The 20,598-nt window shown below is 48.3% G+C and overlaps 2 protein-coding genes across 8 annotated transcripts in view; one reads left to right on the top strand and one right to left on the bottom strand.

Annotated features, from left to right (window-relative positions):
- MPRIP (myosin phosphatase Rho interacting protein) overlaps positions 1 to 20,598 on the top strand; it is a 116,212-nt gene that overhangs the window by 81,016 nt on the left and 14,598 nt on the right. For 5 of the 7 annotated variants that reach the window (XM_084763767.1, XM_084763766.1, XM_084763763.1 and 2 more), the window contains 7 exons: positions 1,469 to 1,525; positions 2,476 to 2,544; positions 6,044 to 6,133; positions 7,682 to 7,791; positions 11,138 to 11,708; positions 13,455 to 13,571; positions 16,072 to 19,878. In XM_084763767.1, coding sequence (XP_084619893.1) covers positions 1,469 to 1,525; positions 2,476 to 2,544; positions 6,044 to 6,133; positions 7,682 to 7,791; positions 11,138 to 11,708; positions 13,455 to 13,571; positions 16,072 to 19,878 — 4,821 coding nt within the window. The remainder of the gene's footprint in view (positions 1 to 1,468; positions 1,526 to 2,475; positions 2,545 to 6,043; positions 6,134 to 7,681; positions 7,792 to 11,137; positions 11,709 to 13,454; positions 13,572 to 16,071; positions 19,879 to 20,598) is intronic. The other 2 variants (XM_084763768.1, XM_084763769.1) reach the window with 1 other exon arrangement.
- Positions 11,718 to 20,598, bottom strand: part of PLD6 (phospholipase D family member 6) — a 34,294-nt gene continuing 25,413 nt past the window's right edge. Inside the window, exon 3 of the transcript XR_014775798.1 lies at positions 11,718 to 12,977. The gene's annotated coding sequence lies outside the window, so the exon portion shown is untranslated. The remainder of the gene's footprint in view (positions 12,978 to 20,598) is intronic.

Below are 20,598 nucleotides of genomic sequence, written 5' to 3'. Positions count from 1 at the left end.
TCCTGGGCCCAGCAGGACTCAGGGCTGTGTGGCTCCAAGTAGCACGTGAAGGTCTCTGTGCGCAGGAGGCTGCCAGGCCATTACAGGTGTAAAGCCCAACTTGACCTCTGCTGTACTGCCTTTGGTGTTTATTTTTGTGGCACTTTGGAACAGGAGCCATGTTGTATTGACAGTTTTGTCCTGTTTGAGAGCGTGTACATGAATGAAGCTGCAGACAATGTTCGGCCTGGTTTCTCAACACAGTCTACAGCCTCCCAGGAGACATGGCACACTCAGCAGCTCTCATCCCCCAGGCAGCAGCAGTCTCTCTATCAGCTCAGCTGGCAGCCACCAAAGGCCCAGAGAGGAAAGACCCACAGGGACCAACCTCCACCATTCCCTGAGGCAGGCGCCAGAGCAGTGATGACCACAGCAGAAAGTTTAAGACTGCCCTAGAGCAGCAGCTCAGCAGGGGAGCCAGAAAGGAGTTCCCTTTGTCCAGGGCCCTGGGCTGGGGCATCCACTTCTGTTGGTACTTCCAACAGTTCTTGCAGAAGGAAGTCTTGTGAAGCATGGGGTACAGCAAGGCTCCACAGAGGGAAGCCTCGTCTTACCGTGCTCTGTCGGGGCAAGGCAGGAGTCTACTGTGGACTCCACAACGGAGCAGGAACTCCCAGGATGCCTGTCCTAGCTGGTGTTGCTTCTCTGGATCACTCCCCGTCCTTGGAGTAGTAAGAGACATCAAAACCAGTTTCTGATCAGGACAGCTGTGGAAGATTTGAGAGTGCTGGGGCCACAGAAGGGGTGGCTGGGGTCTTGCAAGCCTGGCCTTCAGGTGTACTTTAACAGATGAGAACTTTGACCCCAACAGAATGCAGACTACTCCTCGGTAGAGCCAGCACCCGACTCAGTGCTGGTAGTCCTTGATCTACCTTCCTGAATAGGAAATAAGACTGAACTTCCTGCTGGTATAAGAGCAACCTGAAAGTTGGAAAAGGTTGTTGCTACTGCTTTCTCCTCCCCAGACACAGTCTGCCTCTCAGGCTTCTGGCCTACAGCCCTTGTGCAGCCTCAGCAGGAGCCTTTGGATTCCCCTTTCAGCTGTTACTGCAGGCGTCCCTTGTACATACAGTACATGAAGACTCTCCACCTGGGCCCGTGCTGTGCCCCAAGGCAGGAGGAGCACAAGTCCTGAATAAGCCGGAATAGAGGCCTCAGAGTAGCCAGGCAGCCTGTGCTCCTGTGCCCAGGTTAAGTAAGGCAGTGTTGTCTCGCCTTGCCCCTCAACTTCTTCCTCAGGGGCACGCACATGCCTCTGGGCAGCAATGCTGGGGCAAGAGAGTGGGTCAGGCTTATGTGGTAGGTGGTGAAAACTTTTTCTGGTGTTGCTTCATCTAGTTAAAAACAATCCTTTTGGACACATTTTGTCCATCGCTGGGGAACCCACCATGGTTTTCCTTGAGCTGCTTTTTTTTTTTTTCTTTCTCAGCCTGACCTGCTGAATTTCAAGAAAGGCTGGCTAACCAAGCAGTATGAGGATGGCCAGGTGAGTGTGTGTAAGGCTGAGGCCTGGAGGCCTGGGGAGCAGGTGCGAGTCCCAGCTTGTCTTACCCCAGGTGGGTCTGTGAGGCCTGATTCATGCCCTTGGCCTACAGAATCCTACAGTCCTAGCTCCTGGCTGATTGCTCCAGAAAGTTCTCTTAAAGGCCTAGGTTTCCCCAGAGGCAAAACAGCCAGCCTATGGCTGTGGGGCTGGCTTATGTTTCCATGCAAGGCAGCCACATAGGCAGATCTATAAGGCCGCAAAATCCTTGTTTCGTACCAGGTCAGCTTCAGGGGCACCATTAGCCTCTTAGAATTGTAAATATTATCAAGTCCAAAGAGGAAGAGGCATTTGCAAGCCTTACCTTGACCTGGAGCCTGTTAGGCCCTCATCTTAGAAGCCCATAAAAACCCACTCTGCTATCCTAGCTCCTTATTGCCTTGGGAAACTGGGCCAAAGCCTCCCCTCTTTCTCCCTCCACCACATTAAATGCCCTGGCCTTAACCTGACGACTCAAGTTCCCTTCCTCAGAGTGAAGCTTGGGACTTCAGCAGGGTAGTTTGTGCCTGCTGGCTTAGTGGTGCCCACCTATCTGGTGTATCAGCCAGGTGGTTGTGCCTCTCAACACCCTTTTCACAGCCACCGTTCTGTGGGCTGGCCCCAGCAGAACTGTCTCTGTCTCTGAAGTTAGAATGGAGGCCTGCAGAACACCAGTCATCAACCACACAGTGGGACCCAGAGCTGGCCAGGTCCACTGTTCTCCACTGCCTCATTGCTGGAGCGCACCTTAATAGGGCCTCCCTGAGGCTATGAGCACAGGGCTGCCTGAGCAGTCGGCTGTTTGTTGCCCACTTTGCCTGTGCTCTCCAGGGTGCTTAGGGTCAGCTGGGATCAGGGAGGGGCACCAAGTATGTTTTCCAGGGTAGTTGGATGTTTATCTTTCTCTCCCTTAGTGGAAGAAACACTGGTTTGTCCTGGCCGATCAGAGCCTGAGATACTACAGGGATTCCGTGGCTGAGGAGGTGAGAAAACTATAAGGCATGAGTGGCACCTAAAAGTCCAAGGCTGAAATCTTATCTGTGGAAAGGTGGCCTACTGCCTTGGGTGTCGGTCTCAGTCTAATGGAACAGTGCATGCAGGATCAGTTTTGATGGCAGAACTGATTCCCACCTCAAACATTATGGTCCTCCTCTAAGGCCTTGAGTTAGGTATCTTGGTGCAGTGGGTTTTGATAACTCTGTTTTCTGTGTTCTTTTAAGAACACTAAAGTTATTTTTAAAAAATAAATAAATAAATAAAAGAACAATACAGTTGGGCTGGCAAGATGGCTAAGCTGTTAAGAGCAACTGGCTTTGTGGGGGATCTGGGTTCAGTTTCTCACACCTAAATAGTAGCTTACTACCATCTGTACCTCCAGTTCTGGGAGATGTGGTGTTCTCCTCTGATCTCCGCATGCTTCAGGCACACATGCATACACACATGCAAAATACTCAAACAAACAAAATAAATCTAAGAAATAAAACAACCGTGAAGTATGTAGTACTCTGGGTACACTCGGTCTAGTTTTGTTTTGTCTTTGGTTTTCAGTGAAAAGACTGTGGTAAATTGAGTTGCTGGACAGAATAACACATCTTGCTCTGCGTTGTGGTAGAGGAACTTACATTTTAAAATCTTTTTTTGTATGTTTGGGCATGGTGGGAAGTACATATGCCATGGGATTCTTGTGGATGTCATAGTACAATTTGTGGGAGTCAGTCCTCTGCTACCATGTTGGCCCTGGGGACTGACTGACTTGGCAGCAGGCACCTTTACCTGATGAATCATTTCCCCACCACCCCTAGAAGACCAACCAAAAGGGGCTCTTTCCTTCACCTTCCAAAAGTCTTTTGAACAACCTGATAAGTCTGTCTTGGTCTTTTCCTGCTAACTCCATCTGGGGTCCTTCAGGATCACCCACCCATCTTCAAGACTCTCACATTTGCCATTCCATGCTTGTATAATAAAAGGGGGCGGGGACTCTTGAGCAGAGGTGGACCTAGTACTCAAAACGTTTTTGTGTATGCTACAACATGGGTATAGAGGTCAACTTGAAGGAGTTCTCTCCTTCCACCTAGTAGGTTCCAGGGATTGAACTCAGGTCATCAGGCTTGGTCACAAGCACCTTTACCTGTTGAAGTATCTCACTGGCCTCTAGAGAAATATTTAGTGAAATGTGTTAGGAAAGTCAAAATAGCTAAGAGAATTGTGTGGACTTAACAATGATAGCACAAAAACAGAAGTAGATAAAACTACCAGTGCCTTGGTAACAGGCCAGAGTCAGGTTGTTCCAACAGTCAATGGCCTTTAGTGCTCCACAGTTAATGATGTTTAAAAAGAACAGAATAGGTTCTTGGTTTGGTTGGTTAGTTTGTTGGTTGGTTTTTGAGGCAGGGTCTCTCTGTGTAGCCTTTGGCTATCCTGGACTCACTTTGTAGATCAGGCTAGCCTCGAACTCAGAGATCCACCTGCCTCTGCCTCCCGAGTGCTGGAATTAAAGGTGTGTGCCACCATGCCCAGCTGTTTCTTGGTATTTTTAAGTTGCAGCCTTTGAATACCATTCTCTTTAGTATTCTTTTTAACTTCAGTTATTATTACATTTGTGTGTGCTCATGTGCATGTGTGCATGCGTATGATCCTCTGTGTGTGTGTTCACACATGCCACACCTCTCTTGTGAACATCCAAGGATAATTGTGAAGTTGATTTTTTCCTACTACCTTTTAAATGTCTTCTGGGGATGGAGCTCAGGTCATCAGGCTTAAAGGAAAAGTACCTTTCCTGAGCATCCCTTTTCAGTGTTCTTTTTTTTTTTTTTTTAATTATTGTTATTATGTATACAGTGCTCTGGCTGCATGTACACCTGCAGGCCAGAAGAACCCATCAGCTCACATTATAGATGGTTGTGAGCCACCATGTGGTTGGGAATTGAACTCAGGGCCTCTGGAAGAGCAGTCAGTGCCCTTAACCTCTGAGCCATCTCTCCAGCCCCCTTTTCAGTGTTCTTTAAGTGGGAAATGTCTGTCACTCAGCTGTATGCTAAAGCCTTACGGGAGCACACCCCATATAACTACTGAGTTACCAACTGAACTCAGTTTTGAGAGTTTGGCAGGCATTTTCATGCAAATGAACCAGGAATCTATTCCTTCAAGGACCATTTGTTGCCAATAATAAATAGAGTTTGAGCTTTCAACAAAGAAAGAAGGAAAGAAAGAGAGAGAAAACCAGTTTGGGCTGAAGAGATGAGTCAATGGTTAAGAGAACTGCTGCTCTTGCAAAGGACCACATGAGGGTTCACAACTACCTGTTCCTACAGTTCCAAGGATCAAATGCAACCCACTAGTGAGCACTGAAAGCTCCGCTGATGACATAGGCAGTGATTTAACAAAGAGATGTTGCTTCTATAGAGTGAATTGTATAGACATTTGAAAGTTCTGCATAGCTTAATATTATCTGTGACCAATTATATGTTACAGAACATGCCTGACAAGTGACATGTTCAAAGGGTAGAAGAACTAGCAGTTTCGTTGTTAACAGCACAGAAAAGTCACTGATAGGACTGAAAATTTCATGTTGCAGTTAAGCTTTGAAACATGACTACTCATCAAGGAAGACCAGCTGGTTCATTGAAAATTCTTCCTGTTCCATCTCTGTGTTAGGCTCTTTGTCTTTTTGTATGTTAGCCAAAATGGTACATGGAAAACTGAGGGCAGAAGTAGAAGAGTCCAGCATTCTATTGAAAGTTAGGCGTGGGGACCTGCAGAAGTGTAAACACTGCCGCTCCATCCAGTGATTGTTAGTCATGGTTTGATTTTTAAATCCTATTTTAATTTGACCATGAAATGGGTTTAGTATGTAATTCAAACTAGCTTTAAACTTGCAGCACTCCTCCATAGCCTCCCAAATGCTCAAACTGTAGATGTGGACCACCACACCCAGCTTTTATTAAAGTTTTCCTTAAGTGAATAAATAATGGTTTTTTGTGTGTGTGTGTGGTTTTTTTTTGTTTTTGTTTTTTTGTTGTTGTTTGTTTGTTTTTTTTGTTTTGTTTTTTGTTTTGGGGGGGGGGTTTGAGACAGAGTTTCTCTGTGTAGCCTTGGCTGTCCTGGACTCACTTTGTAGTCCAGGCTGGCCTCGAACTCACAGCGATCCACCTGCCTCTGCCTCCCAAGTGCTGGGATTAAAGGCGTACGCCACCATGCCCGGCTATAAATAATGTTTTAAATAACTATTTTTAATGCAGAAAATAGGTGAACTTCATGTAGAACTCTTAGAGTGTGTCTTAGTTTTTTAATAACAAAAGATCACTGGTGTGGACTTTTTCTTTGGCTAGATACACAGAGAACTGGTAGGGAGTTAGATGTTGTAAAATAATTGCTCATGGTCTAGTTCTGTGAAGATATTCAGTGGAAGACATCACAGAAACATGCTTACTTGGGCATCTTCTCTCCCAGAATCCCCTCATACCTTCTCGTTTTTCTCTGCAGGCAGCCGACCTAGATGGAGAAATTGACTTGTCCACTTGTTTCGATGTCACCGAGTATCCAGTCCAGAGAAACTATGGCTTTCAGATACATGTGAGTCTGAGAATGGATGGAGCAGACCAGGAGGGTTCTATTTTAACACATGTGGTCAGCATTCTATCCTTCCTGTGGCTATTCACCTGTATTTTTGACACATGGGATAGACAAAAAGATGGGATTCTGCATCTTTCTTCTCAAGGCTTTGCTGCAGGAATTGTTCTTTTTCTTTTATTCTTAATGTTTTTTGGAGTACAGGACCATTGGAAGGATGAAAAGTGTGGGGAGCAAAAGATTAAGGACTGCCTAGAAGCAAATTAAAGACATTTGCCTTCTTCAGTGAGGCTTCATAATGGTTATACTTAACTGGATTACTGTGCTTTTATTTGCTGTCTATCTCAAAGCCCAGGCTCATGGTTGGTGTTTGTTCTGATGTGGGAATCTGTTCCTTATATTATCTTGTCACTATCACTACTAAATGGGGTCCTAGGCAGACTACAGTAGCTCTCTAGCCACCCAGAATTCTGGACATGGAAGACATGTCCCAGGAGAAGGACAAAGCCAGACCCCACTTTAGGGTAAACCTCTGTAATCTCCCACCAGAACCTTTGAACTGACTGCAGGTAGACTAGGCTCTAGGGTTTGACTTCTAGCTCAAGGCTAGCATTCTGGTGGGCTCACTGGAGAAAGATCTTTATGGTTTTTAGGGGCCTAGAACTCAATTTATTGCTGTGGTCAGTTGTTCAGACACATTTAATGGGCATCTCAGGCCCAGCAAACCTGAAGGCCCGTGGATTTGATCTTAAGAGGCAACTGGCACCTGTTTCTGATCAACTGACCACGGCTCCACTGCATGTTCTGGGTGTCTGGGGAAGGAGCCATGGCTGTTCCCATAGCCTTGTTCCTTGCTGCCTAACTGCAATGTCCCCATCCACTGAGAAGGAGAGAGACCATTCCTGGAGTCTGAATGCTGAGATAAGCCTCTTTTTTGCAATGATAGTCTTTTGTTTTGTTTTGTTTTGTTTTTTACTAATTTGCTAGCATGCTCCTGACAGTTTGGGATTCCCTTTTCCCATCTACTTGCAGTATCCCCACTACACACAGCAGTTCCTCCTGACCACTGTCCAGCCAGTGATACCCTGCCCCTCCATCACCTTTCTTCTGCCACTGCCTTCATTCTCATCACCTAGATGGTGTCAGGAATAGTGTGATACATCTTCAATGTAGGTAGAAACACAGGCAGCCCCTTTGTCATACTGTGCATTTATGTGGAGGCTGCAGGATGCTAAGCCTGAGCCACCATTCCCTCTGCTCCTAGCCACTCTGTGTCCTTGTCCCTAGGGCTAGCAGAGCTTCTTGAGGAAAGGGACACATGATTATCTATGTGCAAGCTACTACTGAGTGTGTACTGCATTGTTTAGGGGACACCCAGTTCACTACTCCCCTAGAGTGTGGCCCTATTAGTCTGCCTATCTCAAGGTCATATACAACACTCCTAGGAAAGTCACCTAGCCTACCTTTTCCCTGTGGAACTTTCTTTACTGTACTTCAGGCAGCAGTCACTCCCATGGGCTGACCACTGATGGTTAGTATTTTTTTGTGTAGACCAAGGAGGGTGAATTCACCCTGTCAGCCATGACATCAGGCATACGACGAAACTGGATCCAGACCATTATGAAACATGTACTCCCGACATCTGCCCCAGATGTGACCAGGTAAGATGGACACCTTGCTAATTGCCCTAGGGTACTTTGTCATTCCCTGAGGCCTGAGCCTAACTACACTACAGCATGAAGTCCTTTTCTCCTGGCCCACTGTCAGCTGGCTACATTTGTCTCCTGTGATCCTTTTGTCTTTCTGCCTCTGCTGGCCTTGCTTCTGTTAAGCTGTCCTGGTCAGCCACACAAGTAACCCTTCAAGGCTGGGCTCGGGCTCCACCGTGGCCCTTCTCTGGTAGCTGTGCCCCAGCTGGCTGGGAGCAGCCTGAGCTGCCATTGTGGTTTTTGCATTTCCTCAGAGTTCTTCTACCTCACTCCTGCGTCTCTCTCTCTCTTTTTGTATCATCGAGAGATGCTTCTGTCTCAGACGGTGGGTCCTGAAGCCCACATTTTAAAATATGTTAACATGCCATAATGTATATGTTTCTCACAACATGCTATGTGCCTCTGCTTTGTGCTCTCTAGACTGCAGATCTACCATGTTCATCTTCAGGACAGCAGAGAAGCTATGTGTGTGTGCCAGGTCTTACTCTACTTCATTCAGGTTTCATTTTGAATACCTTGTATCTCTTGCTTTATGTTGCTGCCAAGTAAGGTTTTGGAATCAGAGGTTTGGGTGTATGGTGGTCAGAGGGTACCAGGTGTGGCAGCATTAGCTATAACTATTCTTGACTCAGACTTTTGCCTCGTTCTGACTAGTTCTGTTTCTTTTTGAGTGAAATGAGTAGGAAAGGAAACATGAACTTTTTTCTTCTGATTTCTGCATTACAGGATTAGTAGGTCCTGAAGACATACTTGTATCTGTAAAATAGTCCTCTGTCCTCTCTCAAGAACCATGCTGGGGGCTGGAGAGATGTCTTAGTGGCTAAGGACACTGGTTGCTCTTTCAGAGGACCTGGGTTCGATTCCAAGCACCCATTCAGTTCCAGGAGATCCACCACCCTTTTCTGGCCTCCACAGGCACTGTATGTGTATGGTGCACAGATGCACATGCAGACAAGACACCCATACACATAAAATAAGATTTAAATTTTCTATTAAAAAGAACTGTTGAGAAATGAGCACCCTCCTCCCTGCCCCCCCCAACACCCCTATGGCTCCTCCAGTCAAGAGAAGCACCCATAGCACAAGGCCCTATAGCAGAGTGAAAAGGTACTTGCGCTGCTCATCCCAGGGTGCATGCAGATGGAAAGTCATGGCTAGAGGAAATCAATGTTGGGGTGTTCAGAGCTAGTTTCAAGAACACTCATAAATGTATGTTTATTCTGTGTTCCATGGAAGGCCTAGGCCCAGGGTCTGAATGTAGGGACCTGGTATCTCTCTCGCAAATACCATCTTCCTGGCTAGAATCTACAATTGAATGCGTCTTCAAACTGATAAGGTATCCCCACACCCATTTTATTTAAATACTTCTATTTGTTAGCCTATGTTGTTCTGTTTGGCTCATGTTGAGGAACATGATTTATTACTACAAGTCCATCAGAAGGTATTAGATCCAAACATAGCAGTATCAAAGCTGTTGGCCTGGTCCTGCTTCTCCTCTCCTTTCTGTCATGTTGTCTGTGGTGAGGATGACTCACAGTACTGAAATACTTCTAGGTTGGGGCATCCTCCCCCAGGAACATAACTATTAGGAATCCTGTCCCTGTTCCCAGGTGTCAGTTGCCGCTCCACACAGGGACCTGAGACCACCCATTTTCTCATCATTCTAAAAGCTCCACTCTAGGTTGTTTTGTTTTTCCCTGGGCAAGGATCTTGCTATATTGCCCAGGCTGGCGTCCCACTCTGCTTACCAGATGCTGGGTTACAGACATGAGCCATGTTTCGATTCATTCTTAATGGAGGGCTATGAGCTGCCATGTGGGTGCTAGGGAACCAAGCGAGATCCTGTGCAAGGGCAGTATGTGCTCTTACCACTGTGCCATCGGTTCAGCCCCTTCCAGCTCATTTTAATTTGCATGTTTGTGTGATCTTAAACTGGACCCTTGGTGATCCTACTGCTTGCTCTAAAGCACTTGATTTTTATTTAAGTACTTGTATTTCTTAGGGAGGGTTGTCACAGCACACATGTGGTGGTCAGAGGACAACTTTTCTTGTTTTCAGGATTGATTGTGTCTGTACATGTGCCTTGGCTGTTGTGCATATGTTGAGCTCCAAAAACCATTGATAGGAGCTGGTTCTCCCTCCACCATGTGGACTTCCAGGGAGAACTCAGTCCTGGGTTGGGCTTGATGGCAAGTGCACCTACCTACTGAGCCATCTCGCTGGCCCAAGCACTTTGTCTCTTACTGTTTGTTTCCAGGTGAGCCAAGGGTAATGAGAATCACGCTGTCTTCTGCTTGATGTCCCTTTGGCAGTCGCCTTTTTGGTCCTAGTATAAATATAAGTGCTCCTTGGCTCCTTCTCCAAAGGCTGTCTTATCACTAGCTCACTTCTAATTGCTACAAGGCCAGGGCCATCTAGCAATCACTGTGACTTATGCTATCAACTAGCCCACTTAGCGCCTTTCCATGTTGCAATAGTGATGCCCTGACCCCTCCCTCCTCCTGCTGCAGTGGAGGCCTTCTCAGAAATCTTCTTAGGGAAGATTGGCAGGGTGGCTGTGTCCCTAGTCACCTTCTTCCTCCATAGTGGTGGGTACTATGCTACCATCTCCCTGTTTGTATGGGCTTGTGGCTGCCTGAGTCACTGTCTCCTTGACAGTCTCAGCCTCACTCTGACTGATCTGTCATGCCTGGAGCCAGAGTGAGTTGCTTTTTAAATCGAGCTGATGGCATGTCCTGTTTATCGAAATCTCTGAGCCCTTCTAAGGAGGGTTAGTTCTCAATCATTCTGTCACTGCAGCGTTAGGGTTGCTTCCTAACCAACCTCACCAAGTGTCTGGACAGGGGCTGGGCCCTTCTCTCTTATGGGACTTAGAGAAGTCCATTGGCTTTAGCCCCATCATCCACGTAGGACAGCCATGACACTCCTTGCTTATCACGACCCTCCATTTTAAGGAATGAGAACTGAGGTTCTCCCATTCACCCAGGACCTGGTGAGGCTCTTTTCCTTGCCCAAGAGAAAACCAAGCACAAGTGGAACATTCTTCCCTCTACATTTAGAAACCACTTTGGGTCCGGGCACAGTGGCACACATCTGTAATCCCAGCACTCGGGAGGCAGAGGCAGATGGCCAGTCTGGTCTACAAAGCAAGTGCAGGACAGCCAAGGCTACACAGAGAGACCCTGTCTCGAAAAAAGAAAGAAACCACTTTAGGGATCAGAACATTTGTGGGCTGGCCCGGTGACCTGATAAAATGTCCAAGCTCTCTGACAGGTCCTGTTTCCTTACTGCCCCACAGCTCATTGCCTGAGGAAAAGAGTAAAAGCACATCTTTTGAGACCTGCTCAAGGCCAAATGAGAAGCAAGAAGCTGTGCCAGGAGAGCCAGATCCTGAGCAGAAGAAGAGCCGGGCTCGAGAGCGGAGGAGGGAGGGCCGCTCCAAGACCTTTGACTGGGCTGAATTCCGCCCCATCCAACAGGCCCTAGCTCAAGAAAGGGCCAGCACTGGAGGATCTTCTGATGCAGGTGACCCTGGGTGTGTGGAAGCCGAGCCAGGTGAGCTGGAGCGGGAACGAGCTCGTCGGCGAGAAGAGCGCCGCAAGCGCTTTGGGATGCTGGACTCTGTTGATGGACCAGGTATGGAGGATACAGCCCTACGTATGGACATCGACCGGAGCCCAGGGCTGCTGGGAACCCCTGACCTCAAGACACAGAATGTCCATGTGGAAATTGAACAGCGGTGGCACCAAGTGGAGACCACCCCTCTCAGGGAGGAGAAACAGGTGCCCATTGCCCCTCTGCACCTATCCGTGGAGGACAGAAGTGAACGTCTCTCCACACATGAGCTCACCTCTTTGCTAGAAAAGGAGGTAATGTGGGGCAGCTCCCTTCCTGCATGTAAAAGGTGACTCAGTACGGTCCTGGGGAGGAGTAGACATATGGCCCAGGGCTGTGGAGAAATGGGGTGGGCAGGCATTAGATGAAGGCATCCTAACATCTTGGTCCAGAGAGAGCCACATAAGCTAGCCCCTGTGTTCACAGCATAGAATTCTCATCAAATGTGTCCAGATTGCATCTACACGCACATTAATGTCTCACTAGTGAATTCTATGACCAAAGAAGTTACAGGATGCATATCCTTACTCCAAATGCTCCAAAATCCAAAAGAGTTCAGGTGTCAGCATGACACAAGCAGAAAGTTCCCTACCATGAAGTTTCATTTATATAAAATTAATAAGTCTTACACTATTGGGAACTAGGAGTCTGGTCCCCATGTTGCAGCACTGGCATAATCCACAACGCCCTGGGTTCAATCTTCAGCATTGGCAAAACAAAGCAAAATGTCCAAATCACATATATAAACCAGATCATGTGTATAAAATAAAGATTTAATGTGACTGAAGTTTATATTTAGATTTGGCCTCATCTCCCAGATTGCTCATTATGTATATATAGTTTTCTCCAGAATCATTTCAAAAGCAAAACAGCAACTCTAAAATCCAGAATATTCACATGAGGTGTTTGAGAAGCGTACACAGCCTACATAAGGTTCTGTCTGACTGTTGCCCCTTTAAGGGCATCTTCCTCAGCAAGCTTCAGGCATATTCTTATAAAGATCTGCCACATCAGCACACCTCTCTTTGCCTCTTTTTTTTTTCTATTTTATTAAATGTATGAGCCTAATAGATCACTAGCACTAACACTTTGACTTTTTCATTTTCTATATTAAAAAATAATAATACAGGTAAAATGAAACAAGATTAATTCAAACACGAAATTCTGTTCTACCAGAATGAGCCCTCTGGCCTGCAGGATGCCTAGTCAAGGGTTTGTTGTTTGGGGTTTTTTGTTTTTTGAGACAGGGTTTCTCTATGTAGCCTTGGCTGTCCTGGACCAGACTGGCCTCGAACTCACAGAGATCTGCCTGCCTCTGCCTCCCAAGTGCTGTGATTAAAGACATGCGCCACTAACGCCCAGTCACATACTGAGTTCTTACCTGAATAGCAGTCTTGGGTTCAGTGTTTAAGACGCCACCCTGGTCTCTCATGGCCCAGCAGACTAGGGTAGCCTACCTCTATACAGCAGAGCATCAGCGAGGATCTCAGAATGTTGGGGAAAGGTGGATGGTAACTTTGAAGCTGTTGAAACAAGAATGTAGAACGTTTATAGGTTTCCATGTCTAATTTGATAATGTATTAAAATTTTATGTAGAATCTATTCTGTAAACCTGGTCAGACAGAATATTCAGTAGGGCCTGAAAGTGGGACCTACATGCTATGCCAAGGACCTTCTGATAAAGATATGAAGCCTTCTTTTCTCAGTGGAGCATAGCCACCTCCCCACATAGGAACCTTTCCATATAAGCTATTCAGCCAGCATAGTACAACTGTGAGCCAGGGTGGAAGCTTTTTGGGGCTAGGCAGGGCTTACCTGAGGCAAGAACAGAAAATGTGTCCCTTGGCCACCAGAGGGGAGAAACTGTGTTGATGCTGTGTACAGATCCATCCAGTGAGATGTGAGGCCCATGAACAATCCTCCCTGGCCCCCGTGGCCAGCTGCTTCTGCTTATTGTCATCATGTTTGTGAAGTGTATGTATGTTTGTTTTCACCAACAGCTGGAGCAGAGCCAGAAAGAAGCCTCCGATCTCCTAGAGCAGAATCGGCTTCTGCAGGACCAGTTAAGGGTGGCCCTGGGCCGAGAGCAGAGTGCCCGGGAGGGCTATGTGCTGCAGGTAGGGTGGGCAGCTGCCCAGTCAGCACTGCACCCAGGGGCTTCAGTGTGAAAGGTCTGCTCAGGCCCACAGGCTAGGAATGTGCAAACATGGCAAAGCTCTGGTCAACAAGGACCAAGGCTCTTTATGCCGTGGTATTCTGTACACTTTCCTTGCTACTAGGACATTCATTTGGGGGATGTCTCAAATTTCTACAGCGGAGGATTATCTTTTGGTCATGAAATCATTTTGTGATCTCTCCTTTGGGCTTTCTAGACATTGTGCTTTTGTGAAACCTATGTGTATGTATGTTGTTTCTCATTGTTTTCACCATAATGAGATTGGGCCCATTGTACGTATTGAAAAACTGGGCAATACAGCAAGCCAAGTGCCTTATTAGGGCCAACAGCAAGTTAGTGACAGAGCTAGAAGTACATTCCCCCCATACACACACAGCCCAATTCCTTTTTAACTAGCCTAAGTTTCAGGACGATATATGACTACCTAGCCAACCTAATCCAACCAGGAACAGGGTGAAAGTGGTGGCAGCTAGGTGGTGAGTTGACAGCCCCAGGCCAATGTCCTTCTCCTCAGGGCATCTTCCAGACTCCTGCTGCATCCATGGATCCCTAGATCCCTGAGATATATATATATGTGTGTGTGTTGTTGTTGTTTTCCTTTAAAAAAAAATCTCAAGGTAGCCTGGTATGAGATGAGGACAGGTGGTGTGTGGTGTTGTCCTATAGCAAGCTTCCCAGGAGCCATCCTAACTCTGGGACATGAAGGAGACAAAGTGTTGTCCTGAGTACTGCCATGCTGGTGGGAGAGCAAGTGCTAGAGAGAGTGGAGTGGGATGGAAGAACTGAACTGAGACTCCCCGCAAAGGCCAGGGATAAGACACTGGTTTTAGATGCTGTTAGGGTCCCAGGTTCTAGTCTCGACTCTCCTTCTGGTCCCGCAGTACACTCCTCCTCCCTACAGCAGCAGCCTCCTGCCTGTGTGAGGGGAACTAGCGCTCTCCACGCACATTCAGCTTTCAGACCCAGAATCTCTGCCAGGTTGGTTGTCGGCATGTCAGACCCTTGTCCACTGACCTCAGTCTTCATCACCAAGTTACAAGTAGACTTGGGGTCCTTCACTCCCCTCAGGCGGAGCCTACTTTACCTTCATGCTTATCTCTCACACTGCTGCATGTGTTCCTGGCCTGCTATCTGTCTCTACTGCACCCTCTTCCCTTCCACCAAACTAACTGCTGTCCTACCTCAAAGCTTTTTGCCTGGAACTGCCCATGGCGCAGGTATCTCCCTTCTACACAGCCTGCTCAGAAAGCCTTTAGGGTGTTCATTCAGGCCATCTCTACTTTGTCACTTTCATGAGCCTTTGTCAGTTCCATTATATGAGAGTTGACTTCAGACTAGTGGTAAAGATACTGCCAAGGAGCTTTGCACATTGCTAACTTGTGTCTAACATGGACCACCATGTGCATCTACACTGAAGGCCCTGTTGGTCAGCACTGGGCCGGCTTCCCGCTAAATCTAATGATGATTATCCCTGAGCTTTGGAAATACTTGCCCTGAAAAGTGAGAAGGGGCAAAGGGCCTTTGGGGCACTGAGGGTTCAGAGACGCAAGATGGGGGTGGGGTGCTGTGCTAACTGCTGGGAGGGCTGCATGCTTTGGTGAACATGGTGTGGAACTGGGACTTACCTGAGTGTCACATCTGTGGCTTCCCCACCAGCAGACTGAGGGAGCCTGGGCAGGCCAGATCCTAGGTGGGGCTCTCCTGACTTACCCATATTATATTGTCTCCTGCTTTGTATTAATTCTGTCTCTTCTGTGTGTGTCTCGGTATGGGGAGTTTTGTCTTGGGTTTTGCATGTTTCACTTTTATTTGAGCTTTACGAAGGTTTGTTTTGTTACCACATTTTGCTCCATGATCTACATTCCCTTGTTCTGTCTTCTTGCAGGTAGAGATTAGTTTTCTCCTTACGGTGGAGGTCTGACTGCGCTTTCTAAAGGAAATGTTCCAATGTTACTTTGCTGACATCTCTCAAGTAGTTACCTGCCTTCCTTCTCCTCCTATCATGGAAGGAAGTGACGTTACTTTCTTGTGCCTTATGCCCTGTGCTGCTTTAAATATGTGGTCTAGATCCACATACTTTGTTTTGCAAAACAAGAGCGGTGTTCCTTTGTCCTTTGGTCTCCGTTATGCTTCTCAGTGTGTTCCATTATACAGCTTTATTTGGTTTATTTCTTCTAGATACTGTTCAGTTAGAGCTATTTTTTGATGTTTTTGTCCATGTGTTCTGTTTATGTGGAAGCAGCTATATTTATAAAAGCAAACAAAACTATATTACTTTGGTTTTTTTTTTTTTCTTTAAATGAAGAAAAAAAAAAGTTGTGCAAAGGATTAAAGCCAAACCCACCAAGGAGCTATTCTATGATTGATCCTGGCCAGAGGTGTGACACTCAGAACAGGGTGGCCTGAGTGTTACTAACCAGTATCTAATCGGTTTTTTTAAGACTGAAGTGGCCACCTCCCCATCGGGTGCCTGGCAGAGGCTCCATAGAGTCAACCAAGACCTCCAAAGTGAGCTGGAAGCTCAGTGCCGGCGGCAGGAGCTCATCACGCAGCAGATTCAGACCCTGAAACATAGCTATGGGGAGGCCAAGGATGCAATTCGGCACCATGAGGCTGAGATTCAGACCCTGCAAACAAGACTTGGCAATGCCGCTGCAGAGTTGGCCATTAAGGAACAGGCTCTAGCCAAGCTCAAGGGTGAGCTGAAGCTGGAGCAGGGCAAGGTTCGTGAGCAGCTGGAGGAGTGGCAGAACAGCAAGGCCATGCTGAGTGGCCAGCTGAGGGCCAGTGAGCAGAAACTGAAAAGTACAGAAGCCCTGCTATCAGAGAAGACACAGGAACTCAGGGACCTAGAAACACAGCAGGCGTTGCAGCGGGACCGACAGAGGGAGGTACAGAGGCTGCAGGAATGCATTGCTGAGCTCAGCCAACAGCTAGGTACCAGTGAGCAGGCCCAGCGTCTGATGGAGAGGAAGCTGAAGAGGAACTATACATTGTTGCTGGAGAGCTGTGAGCAAGAGAAGCAGGCGCTGCTGCAGAATCTGAAGGAAGTAGAAGACAAGGCCAGTGCCTATGAGGAGCAGCTCCAAGGCCATGTGCAGCAGGTGGAGGCCCTGCAGAAAGAAAAGCTGAGTGACACATGCAAAGGCAGCGAGCAGGTACACCAGCTGGAGGAAGAGCTGGAGGCCCGGGAGGCCAGCATCCGCCAGTTAGCCCAGCACGTCCAGAGCCTCCATGATGAACGGGATCTCATCAAGCAGCAGTTTCAAGAGCTCATGGAACGTGTGGCTACATCTGATGGGGACGTGGCTGAGCTCCAGGAGAAGCTGAGGGGAAGAGAAGCTGACTACCAGAACCTGGAGCACTCACACCACAGGGTCTCTGTCCAGCTACAGAGCGTGCGAACTCTCCTGAGACAAAAGGAAGAGGAGCTGAAGCATATTAAGGAAGCACATGAGAGAGTTCTGGAAAAGAAAGACCAAGACCTCAATGAGGCTTTGGTTAAAATGATTGCCTTGGGCAGCAGCTTAGAGGAAACAGAAATTAAGCTGCAGGAAAAGGAAGAGTGTCTAAGGAGATTTGTGAGCGATTCTCCAAAGGAAGCCAAAGAGTCTCAGAGTACCGCAGAGCCAACAGAGGAGGACAGTGGCATTTTGTCATTAGGCTCAGTCACCAGAGTATTTCCAAGCTTTCCCCACTCACGGCCAGAGGATGAAAATCCGGGTGCTGGCCTGGGGGAGGAGGGGAGCAGTGGTAGCCTCAGCAGAGAGGAGAACATGGTACCCCCAAAGTCTGTGGATGTGCCTGACAAGGAGGGGCATCTGCAAAGCACATCAAAGTCTGACCAAGGAGCCCCTGTAAAAAGGCCAAGAATCCGGTTCTCGACAATCCAGTGTCAAAGATACATACACCCTGAGGGGTGTGCAAAGGCCTGGACTAGCAGCACATCATCAGACACCAGCCAGGACCAGTCACCTTCAGAGGACAGTGCATCCTCAGAAGCTACCCCTAGCACACTCCCTGCAGCTGCAGACGCTGAAACATACATCTCTATAATCCACTCCCTGGAGACAAAGCTTTATGTCACTGAGGAGAAACTCAAAGATGTGACTGTGAGGCTGGAGAGCCAGCAGGGCCAGAGTCAGGAGGCGTTGCTTGCACTGCACCAACAGTGGGCTGGCACCGAGGCGCAGTTGCGGGAGCAGCTCCGTGCTAGCCTGCTACAGGCTAGCTCACTAGCCTCTCAGCTAGAGCAGGAGAGACAGCAGAAGGCCACAAACATTGAGCACCACCCTGGGGAGCTAGAAAACTTCCAAGCCAAAAACAGCCAAGCCCTGGCATGCTTAGAAAACTGCTGGGAAAAGCTAAGGTCTCTGCCATGGGCTGACCAAGAGGAGGGACAAGATGCATGTGCGGCCTCCCTTGCTAACATAGAAAGTATGCTTGCGGGTGCTATCAAGGCTCTTCAGCCATGGGCATCCCCTGCAGACAGGCCGAAGGCTGACCAAGAAAAGGAGCACCCCATGGAAAGTGGCATGGCAGCCCCTGTGCAGCAGCAGCCCTGCCAGCCCATATTGAACGAGCAGGAGCACAGGAAGCTGCTTTCCGCTCAGATAGTCCTGGAGGCCTCACTCATCAACCAAATAGCTGACTCTTTAAAGAATACCACTTCAGGTGTGTATGGTGTTCTCTGTGAGCTTTCTCAGTCAGGGGAGTGGCCACTGAAGGAAGAAAGTGCTGCCCACTCTGCTGGGGCTCCAATGGAGATCTGGGCTAAGAAGGTGCTGGTGAACAGTGAGTTCTGGAACCAGGTCGAATCCCTAAGTAAGCACCTAGGGACACTGGGAGAAGACGCAGCCTGCGTGTCAGGAGACAGTCAGCAGCAGCATGTTCCCCAAAGTCTGGCTGATGCCACGTGGATTCGTGCAGAGCTCAGCTGTACCACACAGTCAGTAAGAGAATTGTTCCACCGTAGGCTGCAGAGCATACAGGAGACCCTACAGGGGACCCAGGCAGCCCTACAACAGCACAAGTGCATGCTGAGAGAAATCTTGGGAGCCTACCAAACCCCAGACTTTGAAAGAGTAATACAGCAGATCTTAGAAACCGTCAGGCATCCAACTGACAGGGAGGACCAGGTACAGACATCCTGGGACCAGAGCTCATTAGGAGAGGTGCTGAGACCAGGCACAGATGGCTCCCAAGAGCCTTTGCAGGCTTTCCATCAGAGCCCTGAAGTCCTTGCTGCCATTCAGGATGAGCTGGCCCAGCAGCTTCGAGAAAAGGCTAGCATCCTTGAGGAGATCTCAGCTGCCTTGCCATCCCTACCTCCCACAGAGCCACTTGGGGGTTGCCAGAGGCTTCTGCAGATGTCGCAACATCTTTCATATGATGCTTGTCTAGAGGGCCTTGGTCAGTATTCTTCATTACTGGTTCAAGATGCAATTATTCAGGCTCAAGTGTGCTATGCAGCATGCAGAATTCGGCTAGAGTATGAAAAGGAGCTGCAATTTTACAAGAAGGCCTGTCAGGAGGCCAGGGGGGCTTTATGCCAGAAGCGTGCAGAAACAGTTGGTGCCCTAAAGGAAGAGTATGAAGAACTTCTCCACAAACAGAAGAGTGAGTACCAGAAGGTTATCACCCTCATTGAAAAGGAAAACACTGAGCTCAAGGCCAAGGTGAGCCAGATGGACCATCAACAGAGATGTCTACAAGAAGCAGAAAGCAAACACAGTGAAAGCATGTTTGCCCTGCAGGGCAGGTATGAGGAAGAGATAAGGTGCATGGTGGAGCAGTTGAGCCACACTGAAAATACACTGCAAGCTGAGCGTAGCCGGGTCCTCAGCCAGCTAGATGCTTCAGTCAAAGATAGGCAGGCTATGGAACAGCAGCACGTGCAGCAGATGAAGATGCTGGAGGACAGGTTCCAGCTGAAGGTCCGAGAGCTGCAGGCTGTTCATCAGGAGGAACTGAGGGCCTTGCAGGAGCACTACATGTGGAGCCTGCGGGGAGCCCTGAGCCTCTGCCAGCCTCCACACCCAGATACCCTGCTGGCCACTAGGCCGTCTGAGCCCAGAGCTGTGCCAGCAGCCAAGGATGAGGCCGAATCCATGACAGGGCTGCGGGAACGTATCCAGGAACTGGAAGCCCAAATGGATGTCATGCGAGAGGAGCTGGGCCACAAAGAGCTGGAGGGTGATGTGGCCACCCTGCGGGAGAAATACCAGCGGGACTTTGAGAGCCTCAAGGTCTTTAGCACCATTTATTTTTCAGAGCCAGTTCTCTTTGGTGACACCAGAAAGGGGCCATTGTGTGTGGGCAACTGAGGTCTTAAGAGCTGGGATAGAAGATAGTTCTTAACTCTGAGCTGCTCTACAGGCAGAACTGAGTAACCTTGTAGTGTTTTTCTAATCCTGATCCAGAAGGGAAGCTAGCAAGGAAAGCAGCATCCTTGTGGAGAAGGAGAATATGGTCTTCCCGCTGCCTGTCCTCGCTCCAGGGGCCTCTCCACATCGTTCTCCTTCTTACCCTCACAGAACCCTTTCTGGCTTCAAAGTTGAGGCATCAGTTCGAGAACGGCCTCACATCTCTGAAGGGCAGGGTTAGGACTTCACAACACAGGAGTATTTGCAAAGCAATGTCAAGGAAGAGTTGGCACTGTGTCTGAGAAGGTTTCCCCACACCTTTCTCTCCCAGGCTGCCTGTCATGCTCCTGTGGACACCCCTTTATTTTTATCTTAGACTACAATGTGTATGGCTGCCTGGCCACAGTCGTGGGGGATCTTAACAATCTCTTAGATTCCAGAGGTGGCCTGGTAGCCATGTCTTCATCTTTTTCCCCACTGGAAGGTGAACAGGCCCCAAGGGTGCCTGCAGCAGATTCCAGCTGTCTTTTTGCAGGGAGTGTTTCTGCCACAGTGTTGCCACTGTAGCTCAGTGGGGCATCCATGACTGTTCCCAGTACCCTT

Source organism: Acomys minous, assembly GCF_964271855.1.
Source record: "Acomys minous genome assembly, chromosome: 16".
In the NCBI taxonomy this organism is placed as follows: Eukaryota; Metazoa; Chordata; class Mammalia; order Rodentia; family Muridae; genus Acomys; species Acomys minous.
Note: the sequence above shows the minus strand (reverse complement) of the source record. Positions and strands in the feature narration are given on the sequence as shown.